The sequence below is a fragment of the Alternaria novae-zelandiae genome, assembly GCF_023758075.1.
Source record: "Alternaria novae-zelandiae strain BMP 2774 chromosome Unknown scaffold_39, whole genome shotgun sequence".
In the NCBI taxonomy this organism is placed as follows: Eukaryota; Fungi; Ascomycota; class Dothideomycetes; order Pleosporales; family Pleosporaceae; genus Alternaria; species Alternaria novae-zelandiae.
In genome coordinates, this window is record NW_026056999.1 from 32,869 (window position 1) to 44,609 (window position 11,741).

The 11,741-nt window shown below is 52.5% G+C and overlaps 6 protein-coding genes across 6 annotated transcripts; 5 read left to right on the forward strand and 1 right to left on the reverse strand.

Moving 5' to 3' along the window:
* Window positions 1-515: 515 nt before the first annotated feature.
* Window positions 516-1,542, forward strand: J4E88_010750 (uncharacterized protein; the record flags this gene model as incomplete). Its single annotated transcript, XM_049404340.1, has 3 exons — window positions 516-659; window positions 750-1,115; window positions 1,537-1,542. The coding sequence occupies 3 exons, from the start codon at window positions 516-518 to the stop codon at window positions 1,540-1,542; spliced, it is 516 nt and encodes a 171-aa protein (XP_049249873.1).
* Window positions 1,543-1,579: 37 nt separating this feature from the next.
* Window positions 1,580-2,616, reverse strand: J4E88_010751 (uncharacterized protein; the record flags this gene model as incomplete). The annotated part of the gene is made up of 2 exons (XM_049404341.1): window positions 1,580-2,546; window positions 2,597-2,616. The coding sequence occupies 2 exons, from the start codon at window positions 2,614-2,616 to the stop codon at window positions 1,580-1,582; spliced, it is 987 nt and encodes a 328-aa protein (XP_049249874.1).
* Window positions 2,617-4,220: 1,604 nt separating this feature from the next.
* J4E88_010752 (uncharacterized protein) lies at window positions 4,221-5,555 on the forward strand (the record flags this gene model as incomplete). The annotated part of the gene is made up of 1 exon (XM_049404342.1): window positions 4,221-5,555. The coding sequence occupies one exon, from the start codon at window positions 4,221-4,223 to the stop codon at window positions 5,553-5,555; it is 1,335 nt and encodes a 444-aa protein (XP_049249875.1).
* A 727-nt stretch (window positions 5,556-6,282) lies between these two features.
* J4E88_010753 (uncharacterized protein) lies at window positions 6,283-8,941 on the forward strand (the record flags this gene model as incomplete). Its single annotated transcript, XM_049404343.1, has 4 exons — window positions 6,283-6,913; window positions 6,969-7,443; window positions 7,646-8,271; window positions 8,328-8,941. 4 exons carry the CDS (start codon window positions 6,283-6,285, stop codon window positions 8,939-8,941), a joined length of 2,346 nt encoding a protein of 781 aa, XP_049249876.1.
* A 486-nt stretch (window positions 8,942-9,427) lies between these two features.
* Window positions 9,428-10,143, forward strand: J4E88_010754 (uncharacterized protein; the record flags this gene model as incomplete). Its single annotated transcript, XM_049404344.1, has 3 exons — window positions 9,428-9,431; window positions 9,520-10,053; window positions 10,106-10,143. 3 exons carry the CDS (start codon window positions 9,428-9,430, stop codon window positions 10,141-10,143), a joined length of 576 nt encoding a protein of 191 aa, XP_049249877.1.
* A 264-nt stretch (window positions 10,144-10,407) lies between these two features.
* J4E88_010755 (uncharacterized protein) lies at window positions 10,408-11,741 on the forward strand (the record flags this gene model as incomplete). Its single annotated transcript, XM_049404345.1, has 4 exons — window positions 10,408-10,414; window positions 10,588-11,136; window positions 11,185-11,382; window positions 11,434-11,741. 4 exons carry the CDS (start codon window positions 10,408-10,410, stop codon window positions 11,739-11,741), a joined length of 1,062 nt encoding a protein of 353 aa, XP_049249878.1.

An 11,741-nucleotide genomic window follows, 5' to 3' on the forward strand; every position in this document is an offset into this window, starting at 1 on the left:
CACGTTGCGCAGATATCTACACTTAATAAAAAGAAGCTAAAGAGCGCCTGCTCTTTCTAAACGTATAAAAAGAAAAGCCTATTAATACTTACTCTTCTCTACGTACTATTACTATAACTCTACTTTTATATATAGTACTTTTAAACTTACCTTAGTACTATACATTATAAAAAAAAGTATGCGTTTATAAACTCTATTTTTAATAAGCTTTTTAACTCTAGTACTTATATAGAGACACTAACCTAAGGTTAAGTTAGCTTCTAGATTTTAGCCGCGCAGGTTTATATTTGCAACTTTACCTCTTAGCGCCTAATTCTGTATTCTATTAGATATTTTCGCGCAAGTAAGCGCTAGGAAAGGGCGTAATGCTACTACTATCACGTAGGTCTACTGTTCTAGTGTCTACATAAGTGTGTTGAAGGGCGCCTGCCTAGGTAGCTCAATAACACTGTTGTTACACCCCTCATCTTGCGCATGCCTCGACGTTAGGAACTTCGACATCAACACTCACAAGCATGGCATCACAAAAAGCAGAGTTCATTAAAGTGCCGACCGATAACTCAGATGGCTTCCAGACAATGCCCACAGAGCCCTCAAGACGGCTGTCGGAGTCGGAGTTGCGGATCGAGAAATGCACGCCTGATGATGCTGTGAAGATCGTGAGTTCATCCATCAACCTTCACCTAAGCTTCCGAACGTACCCAATCTTTTCTACCCATAAAACCCATCATACTAACAACCCCACCCAGGCCGAAGGCCTCTACCTCTGCTTCCCAGAAGACTGGTGGGCAAAGAAAGAACCGCCCGAGCTACGCCCCAAAGGCGACGACAGTCTCAAAATCCGGACTCAGCGCATGGCCCAACGACTAACCCCCGCCATCACTGATCCCCATCATTGCTTCATGAAAGCCGTCTATACCCCCACCGGCGAAACCGTAGGAATAGCAGGCTGGACCCTTCCCTCCAACCCCTCCGTACACAACCTCTTCCGACGCAGCGCCGCGACGCATTACTCCTGGGCAGAACAGCAATCCTGGACCGACGCCGATCTCGATCTCATGTGGTCGCACGTCTCCTCCGAGAACTGGAGCGAGCGCTTCGCCAAAGACGATGAGGTAAGGCGGGAGGCGACGGGCGGGGAGCGGCATTGGTATCTTGCGCCGCTACTTACGTGGCCGGAGTGGCAGGGAAGGGGTGTGGGGAAGAGGTTGATGGAGTGGGCGTTGGGGCAGGCGGATGAGAGGGGGGGGGTTGTGTATTTGGAGAGTAGGCCGAGTGCGAGGGCGGTGTATTTGCATTTGGGGTTTGTGGGGTGTGGGGAGTGGAATATGATTAGGTGGCCGAAGGGGAAAGGGGAGGTAAAGGGGGAGGGGGAGGAGAAGGGGGACGTGGAGGTTGCGACGAAGGGAGCGGATGCTGATGGAGCGATGTGAGCCGACCTCCGCGTGATGGGACGACAGACGAAGCCGCAGGAAGGATGCCGTATGACTAACATAAGTCACTGTGCAAACCTTGGAGATAGCTAAGCAGCTACAGGACTAATGAAGAAGAAATGGTCATTTGATCTACTCCCATAACCTTACTGTCTACCGAACTTCGCTTGTAGGGCGTAGTAGCCTCCTCGTCCAAGACGTATTTCCTCCATCCTATCTCGATATGCAATAGCAGCCTTAATCCTCTCCGCCCCTTCGCTCAACCCCTTCCTCACAGAAGAAATCACATCAATCGCCAGTTGGCCCTCGCCACCTAGCGCCTTCTGGAACGCAGGTTGCAGCTCCAGGTGTTGGATCTGAGCCATGATGTAACCCAATATCTCCTCTCGTAGGGCATCACGCTGCGAAGGGGTATCGTGGTCTTGAGTGTTGTCGCTGTTGTAGACAAAGGAAGCCAGTGCGACGATATCTTCGACCCGCTCGGGGGTTGTTACGAACTTTTCTTCCATGCATAGTCGTAGTGCGACGTGGAGTTTGGATATGGCGAGTTCCTTCAGTGCGGGGATGAAGTAGTAGTCAGCGAGGCAGTACATCTTGGCGTGGAAGAGGAAGACGTCTTTGTGCTTATAGTTTATACCGCCCACATGTTGCTCTTTCATGTGCGAGGCGACTTCGTCCCAATCTTCTCCATAATAGCATGGACATTGCTCCTTGGCGACAAAGCGCTCGTAGGGCGTTGGGTAAAAATGTGGCATATGCCACATCTTTTCAGGGGTGGTTGCTTTGGCATAGTCTTCTTCGCTTATTGTAGGAACCCAACTCTCGCACGATCTAGCCTCCATGTCGACTTCGATATTTGAGTCGACTTCGACATGGGGGTCAATTTCGCAGGGAAGGACGTTGTAGTCACTGCGGTATGCATATTCGACGAGACCCAGGAAGATCTCGCGATCGACATGGGGCAGTGCGGCGCACTTCTCCTGCGCTTCCTTCATGGATCCGTTGATAAGGCGGTCTAGGGGCTCAGATACCTTTGACATGATGCCGGCATGGACGGTGACGGGCTCGCGGGTGTCTCCTAGTAGGAACGTGAACTGCGCGGAAGATAACATCCTGGAATGTGTTAGCAAGATGTCAAGAAAGTTGCAATGTGATATACTTACTCTGTGAATGAGGGTGCCATTGTGTTCAAGGCTTTCGGTAAGTCTAGCGGTTGTACGTGACCAGTTGAGAAGTTGTATGTGTAGGTAAAAGTAGAATCAGCGCCGCAATTTGTAGGCAGCGTGGCGATTCGCAGAGGACTGCGCCCCCTGCCAACTTTGGAGTGACGAGGTAGACACAAACTCGCCGTACCCGCCGACAATTAGGCCTGTAATGCCATTGGATCAGTGAAAGTAAAAGAGGGTCGCAAGTACACAGACTTTCGAAGAAGTTCTTGTACAGTGTAATCCAGGCTGTGAAGCGGTACTGGAAGTGTGAAGTCGACACTTCCCATTCACTCGACACTCCATTGACGAAAGGCCGGGTGAAAGGCGTTGTTGAAAGCTGTACGTTGTGCACATGGCAGATATAATGACATCCTCCGAGGGCGACAGCCTGGAAACGTGCTTCCGTACCTGCAACCGCATATCTGTTAACTCTTCATTCCAAATCTACCACGCACGCTTGCAAATTCTTGAATAACACTAGCATCGTACCTGACGGCATGGAGATGTCGGGCAACAGGCCTTCGAGCACCGCTCTTGGATCAATGAACGCGAACTCCTCACACACGAAGACCTCAAGCATCTCGAAACCCAAAGGCTTCCTAGATCTTCCCGGTGGTAGGTTATGACGCTGAGCTTGCCAGCACTTTGCTAATCCTTGTTCCAGAACTACGTAACCGGATATATGGTTACTGCCTCTCAGGCGTCGGATTGTCGACAGCGGTCGGTTTGGGCAATGCATGCCGAACCACTCGGTCGGAGTACATGCCTTTGTACTTTGGCTTGGTCAGGACTCGTATCCACTTTGTGCTAGTAGAACGCTTCCTCCGGACATTCTATAGTGATGCGTCGGCATTTGCTCCACTTCCCGCCTGTAAGCTACTCGTCGGACTCAGTCGCGATCACGGCTGGGGACCAAATACCGGTATCGACCTCAAATGGCTAGGCGAGTACCTGCGTGGTCACCCCGAGGCCGAGGTCTTTTTTGAGAACAGGCCGATCAGTCTTTTTGAGGCGATTGATTATGTTCCGTCACTCTTGGGATTCGGCTTGTGGCTTAAAGATATGGATGCTCTTACCCTACGCGCACAGCCAGTGTCGTGTCATGCTCCGTCTGGTGTGCGTAGGCACGCGCTGGATTGGGTGTTGACATTGGTCATGAAGCCAAAGGCTGCGCGCTACATATCGTCCTGCAATCGGAACCGGGTGGACTACTTTGGAGGGATCTTGACGCGTCTGCGTCTCCGGGGTGGAATTGATGGAGAGAAGATTAGCTCGCTTGAGTTCCGGGTGTCTGGCGGGGGTGAAGATTGGCAGGTCAGGATGGCTATTTAGAAGGCGTGGTGAATGATGGCTATGATAGAAGATTTGTTTATGGGCTGAAATCAGAGTTGGTGTTACCATGATACTTCCAAGGTTGTCAGTGTGATGTGGTGATGTCGGAAAGAGACGTTCGAGGCCGCCCGCGGAGGCGCGCATAGAACGGCCGGCTAGCCGGATTGGAGCTGGGACTAGCGCCAATTTGCGCGCGCCAGGCCCGCTCATGCAAACATGACGGACTCAGTCTCGCACCACCACCACCATGAGGGTGCGATTGACGCCGTTGCGCCTCTTGTGCGTCGCCATAACCCTCGTGACCTTCCTCTTCACGTCGCTCGTCTTCCGGCTATGGCGGGGCGAGCGCGGCTACGACATACTGCAGGAGCGGCCCCCTCCCGCTGGGCCCGCGCCCGTCGCTCCGGTGCACTTTGGTGAGGAGTGCTCGCCCTTCACCGCCGGCGTCATGGAGCGCGTCACCATTGTGCTGAAGATTGGCGCCGGGGAAGTTGCGACCCAGCTGCCGCTGTATCTCAACCGATTGGGAAGGTGCAAGCAGGACCTGCTCATCTTCTCGGACCGCAAGGACTCGCTCAACGGCTTCGAGATTGCCGACGCCCTCGCCCACCTGCGCCCGGAGTACAAGTTCAACAACCCCGACTTTGACGTATACGACCGCATCCAGGCGACGAACAGCACCCAGGACAAGACGGAGGAGGGGTGGCGGCTGGACAAGTACAAGTTCCTGCCCATGATGGAGTGGACGTCATACATGCGGCCCGAGTCGGAGTGGTATGTCTTCCTGGAACTCGACACCTATGTCAACTACGACAACCTCTACCGCTTCCTCTCCAACTTCAACCCCAAGACGGCCCACTATTTCGGATCCCCCGTTTGGCCCAAGAAGAAGACCACCTTCGCACATGGTGGGACTGGCTTCGTGCTATCGCGCGCGGCGCTGGACAAGATCATGGCGCTGGGCAGGATGTTTGGCGAGAACAAGCACTTCCCCGGGACACACTTCTTCGGCGTCGACGTCAAGAAGCAATGCTGCGGAGACGAGATGCTAGCGCAGGTGCTGAAGAAGAGCGGAGTCTCCCTCCGCGGATACTGGCCCATGTTCAACGGCGAGAAGCCCTTCAGCATGCGCTTCGACAACGAGCAGTGGTGCGAAGCCATCATGACGATGCACCACCTCGGCGAAGACGACTTCACACGACTCTCCCAATGGGAGCAAGCGCGATCGCATCCCGAACGACCGCTCATGTTCGAAGAGCTCTTCACAATGATCGAGCCACACTTGCAGGAGAGAGCCGAAGACTGGTCCAACATGTCCGAAGACGTCACATACCGAAAAGGCAAGACAGCCTCCAAGTCCTTCGACAAATGCCAACGGGCCTGCGCGAAAGACGGCCGCTGTCTCCAGTTCGAACACGACGGCATCGAATGCCGGCTCGGATACTCCATCCGATTAGGCCACCACCAGAGCCGCGAAGGCGAGCGCTCATGGGTGTCTGGGTGGATGCTAGGCCGGATAAAAGCTTTCAAGCAGGCTCGCTCGCCTTGTCAGGGCGCACGCTTCGTTCATTCGAATCCTTGAGCGGGTTTATCGCGACGTAATGGACGACGATATGAACATCTTTCCTGCACGATTTTACGGCATTGTACGGCGTTTGATACCCCAAAGGCGTTTTTGAGATGGCACGCTATTGTATATATTGTGCAGGTTGTCGGCATATACGCCATGGGTTGGAGGGGTCATGGATGTGTTGGCAGAGACATGCCGCAATGCGACGCAGAGTAATGGAAGACATTTTGCGCAGAGACCCTGCGGCGCCACGATCGAGCCGGCGTATGAGGATTTCGAAGGTCGATCTTTGGACGGAACGCCAGCCGCGTCTTGCGATGACTGGCGCATGACGCGCGAACCCGTCGTACCTTGAACGAGAGGGTTGGGCCATTTCCACACATCTTCGACCTCAGTCCACACTTCCAGTGCTTTCGAGGCCCAACGCTGTTCGCGAAATGCCAGGACAGATATGATGGCTACAAGCTACTGAAATGAAGGGATGGAACAGTATGTAACTACTCAACGACCGTACTTAATACGACAATAATCGACATTTGCAGCGAGAAGAATATTTCCGCGTTCCATTAAAGATTCGTCAATTGCTACTGACGATCTAGGATCATGAGGTGTGATCATGCTCAAACGTCACGAGGGATTCGAGCAAGCTTCTCACTGTGCTCACAATATATAGAGACCTTCTCCGCGCAGCCTTTTTGACGTTCACGATACGACTACTTCCCATTTCCTTCATCTGAACATGGAGAAGACTAATAAAACAAGCAACCAACGCAAAGAAGTCAACTTCGAGAACTACTTTGTACAAAAGGTTCCAGGACTGTACATCGCCCTTGATTCCAGTAACGACAGTGGTCAAACTTCCGTAGTCAGGCATGACAAGAATGACAACAACATGTACCCGGTATGGGACTCTACATGGAAACGGGCGCCAGAAACTCTTCCCATGCTGGAAGACCAGGCCGTTTTCACCACCGGCGGTCCCCACCATATCTTTGCTGTACCTACAAAGCTGGAGGAGACGGTTACCGTGCATTATAGCCCACTCGAGGGCCAGCAGACTACTATTTACATACACCCCTCAAACAGTGTCGAGCAACGCATCCCGCGATATATGAGGACGCTCGATGCGGCGGACGTCTCGCCGGAGGATCTTGCGAAGCCGATTCCGCCATATGACCCTAAATCAGGCGGAGGGGCGGACGTACGCCAGAAGAAGCTCGGTGTAACGGTGCAGTCTGCTTCAGAGTACGAGGGAGGTGACGGTGAGGATGAAGCACACCCAGTTGACGAAGGAAGTGGAGAGGAAGACGATGGCAACGCAGCGATCGCTTCCGTGCCCGCTATGGCTGCGTCTGTAGGTACAAACAACTGTGAGTATACCGAGATACATGCATGGCCTCACGCCCAGGTACTAACCATCCCCAGCGCTCTACCTCCACGCTCACGAGCACCGTACGAGCTACGCAACCCTCACCCTCAACGAACAGACCAGGACGCTAGTCATCAACCCGATAAAAGCCAGAACAAACCTTAAAGTCATCAATCTCAGAGGCGTGGGCGGCCAAACACCCATCACCATCCAATGCTACCCCTTCCAAGAAGGTCGCACTCTCCGCTTTGTCGACTGTGGCTGGGACACCATGATCGAGAGAAAGTTTGTCGGATACAAGGAGTGCCATGTTCATCTTCCGCCGGATAAGTGGCATGCGGGTTTCCAGCATGGGGTTTTGGGCGGTAGGGACAGGACGGCGTATGGCCCGCATGATGCACGGCATGCGGAACATAATGCTGGTGATTTTGCACGGTTTATGGATGCGTTGGAGAGGATTGTGGGAGTAGGGAATGTGGAGAGGTGTAGGAAGTTGGAAAATGGTGAGGTTGTGGATGAAGATGCGGAAGAGTAAGACAGTTATGGAGACGTCGAATAGGCTGGACAAGGGGGAGTATGCTTGAACATGCGGCCTTTGTAGTTGTTTGCGCAGGTAAGATTATTGCAATCATGTCCAAGCTGAGAAGCAGGTTTGAGCAAGCTGTGCGCCTACTTACGACATAAGAGGCTCGCCTTGTCGCCTAGTTCATGCTGGTCAGTTCGCCTCAACCAGGATTTACCCTATCAGTATGGAGAACCCTGAACAAAACACTATGGAGCACGAGAACGCCGAGCATCGGACCGCCGAGCATATTACCGCCGAACGTCAGACCACCGAATCGGATACCACTCAAGATGCCAAAACAAAGGGCCCAGAAGAAGGCGCCAAAGATGAGTACTGGCTACATGACAACATCGCCGGGCTCTACATCACGATGAACCCTGCAAACGTCCACGGCCGCACCACAGTGATCAGACATGCCGGTACCGAGGACTTCTTAGTGTGGGACTCTTCATGGGACCACACCCAGCCATTCGCCGAAATGACAGTGGAGGTAGCCCGCAACGCGGCTCATTCTGCCCTGGGCGTTGTAACCGATTACGAGAAGCTGAGTCAACCGATTACAGTCTATCATGCCCCGGTCAAGGGTATACCTAGCATCATGCGATCCGAGCCTAAAAGCGCGCGTCTTGGGTTTGTTCAGGAGTACGCGAAGGCACACGATCCAGCGCGGGTGACTGAAGAGGACTTCAAGAGGCCTATTCCGGCAGCCAGAATGGGCGACAACGTTAAGCCGATAGTCACTGGCGACTCAGTGTCCGGCAGCATCGGTGTTGCAGCTTCAGGTTTGGATGACTGTAAGTACTCTATACCGCATCAGCAAGCTGGCAAGACAAAGCTAACAACATACCAGCGTTATTCCTTTATGTTCACGAGCACCATGCAAGCTGGGTCACTCTGATCCTCGACTTACAAGACCCGAGCGCACCTAAGATGCAGCTAGGCAAGAACAGATCCGTCGATCTTCGGCAGCAAGACGATACCGATGAGCCCTTTCATATCGAATACTACGCCTTCAAACACGGATATACCCTGCGTCTCAACAACTGCGGCCATACTACACAGATCAGAGGCGGCCCCATAGAAGGGAAAATATTCAAAGGTAAGAGCACGAAGAGCAGCAGAACAACAATCAAGTGGAAGGAGTTTCACCTGCATCTACCCTTTGATCGTTGGCATGCTCCGTGCAAGCACGACACGTGGAAAGGAAAGTACAATGGTAGGGCGCAGGGTATGCACAACGAGGACTATGCGAAACACAATGTCGTCATGTTTCCGAGGTTTATGGATAAGCTGGAGGAGATTATCGGGGAAGGACGTATATGGATGAGCACGCAGAGTGACGGAGAGTTTGATGACATAGACGCAGAAGACAGGGAGGAAATTGACGAGGAAGGTGAGGGGAGCGGTGAGGAGGATGATGGTGGGGAAGCTGCTTTGGAAGGTGGCGATGGAGGTAGTGAGTAGAGTACAGTAGACAACGAGAACACTTGCGATGCTACATGGAGGAAGGATGCGCGTTGATGGCGACATTGGCATCTGACAAGATTCGCGTAATATTGCAGTAGGCCCTTGGGGCATAAACTGGTTACGGCCAGGTCTTCATCATCCAAGACGGCGCGAACGATGTCAGGCTAGGCCTTGATATTTGCGCGTGCGATTCCCGAAAACAAAACTGCACTGTAGTCACGACAGATTGATGTTTTGTAAAACCAATTACGGTAGTGGAGTATAGTGATTGAATGCAGACCCGTGATAAGATTGAAAGGGTTGGCGAGCAGTCCAGGAAGGAAATTACCATGCTAGCTCACGCCTCGAGGACGGTATTGGCACAGCTTCGTCCCCGCCACTCGTGACCCCAAATCTCAAATGACAGTAGTTGGCATCTGTGACATGCAGCGAACGCTTGCTGCGAGGTCAAGCGCGACAGGCGCAAAGGTCATTCTGGACGATATGAGTGTGCTATGCGCAAACTTGCCGCGTTAGCCAAGTTATAACACTGCAAGACGTCCAGCTACGACGGTCGCTCCATATTCATATCGTAGCCGCCATGGACTACAGCTTCGAAAAGGACCCAAGCGTTCAAGTCACCTTCCAGAAACTCAAATCCGCATTCAAAGACTTCGAAAACCTCTTCTCCGGCCACGGCAAAGAGTACTTCGCCATCAAACGCAGGAAGGGATTCTACATACAAGCAGACGAAGGACGTTACCCACACCATTTCACAATCTTGCGTGAGTTCAGTGAACCGCCAAAAATCCAAGTTCTCTGGGACTCTGCATGGGAAGAAGAGAAGGTAGACCTCCACAGGATAGGACTTCAACCATGGCAGCTTGCGATCAAAGTCCACGGCCTTTTGATCTTCGGAAACGAGCTCAAAGAGGAACTGACGATCTTGATCCGATCGGGCAATGGTGGTGAAGGCACACGACTACGCGTCGCGCCTATGGAGGAGGGAGACAAGTATTGTAGGATTATGGACTATGTGAGAGACTCTAACAAGAAGCCCAACGACTTGCGGAAGAATAAGAGGGTTCTACCAAGGAGATTTCTTGGATTGGAGGATGAGGACGATGCAGGTAAGTCGATTCTCATTGGTCATCATCGTGTATTGAGACTCACCATTATTAGCAGGCGAAACGGAGTCAAAGAAGGAGGAGGACACATAATGGCAGGGCAATTGTGACATCGTTTGAGACTCGACATCTGATTTGCAGGGGTGACGATGGCCAGTAGATCATGGTTTAGTTGGTATCGGGGGAGCTGTTACTAGCTCCCTTGTCTTCCATCGCATTTTCGCCATAGCTGCTGTGTCAGAGCGAATGTGAGTAGTTCATTGTATGCATCGAATGAAAAATGCCAAGTTTGCGCAAAACCGAGGACGGAATTTGCGCTATGATGTGTTGTACATGCCTGATGAAGCTTGAGACGGGATGACGGGTGACAAAAACGTATGGAGCGCATCGTGTGCTGATGTCGCGATGTTTGAGACCGCTTGCTATGATCCAAGTGATCAATCACTGCGGTCAGTCTGACCTGACGCATGTGTGCTATCATCAAACTCACCACAAGGCCAACCATATAGAACGACACCTCAACTCAGGCTGTCACAGTTCTTCAACAGCTCAGTCACCTTAGACAATACGAAAGCAAGATGGCAGAAATGTACTATGCGCTTGATATTCCAGGAGTGTACCTCAGGACCGATTTCGCACAGAGCCAGGTACGCATAGCAGTTTTGCAAGAGGACTCTGCAGACACCGGAGGAGCCCCCTTGTACGTGGTCTGGGACTCTCTATGGGAGTTCCCTGGTAAAGTTGATCATGAGGCAGTGGACTTGTCGGGCACAGATGGCCTACGCGTACACAACCTCCTGGTCATCGAAGAGGAACTCTATGTGGGCGTAACGATCTTGAGTCAGCCACCGGGAAAAGAGGAACGCCGTTTGCATGTCTACCCGATGGGCGACTTTTACGGGAGGGTTCTCAACTATACCAAGGACAACGATGCCTTCCACAATCCCAAGCTTCGATACAGGATGATACCTTGGCAGCTTTTTACGCCCATGGTAGAGGCTCCAGAGGAGGACGAGGAGGAGGACGAGGAGGATGAGGAGGAGGCTGAAGAGGCTGAAGAGGCTGAAGAGGCTGAGGAGGCTGAAGGTAAGACAGCGCGAGTGCCTCATTCTTCCATCGCTAACGAAGACGTAGCAGAGTCCAGTGAAGAGGAAGACGACGAGATCGAGACCACAAAGGTATGCGTCCGTCGGCACGGCACAAAATCATACTACCTCATCATCAAAGAGGGCAAGCTCTTCCCCGTCCGCTTCAACCACGCACCAGACTGGAATCGCATGCTGGAAAAGAAGCCCAAAGTCTCCGGTAAGCCGTTCAGGTTCAGCAACCAATGTAAGTCGTACCAGATCCCGTGTCTTCAAACGTCGCTAAAAGTTTCCAAAGCCAGCGTTGAGGTCTCCCAGTTTCCCAAGGGCTACGCCATCCACATGGTCAACTGTGGTCTCAAATCCAAGAAGAAGAAGGCGAATACTGCAGTCGGAGACCCAAAACGAGAGGCGGTGGATGACAATACTTTCTACCTCCTGCACCCAGCGACGAACACTCTTACCCACCGCGATTACAGAATGTTCACGAACAGGCAGGGTAACACGGTCGTAGAGGGGAAGAACTACCCACAGTGGCACGCCGGCATTGCGCAGCACAATGCGAATGTGTTGGAGAAGTTCCTCGATGAGTTGAAGGCCTGGTGA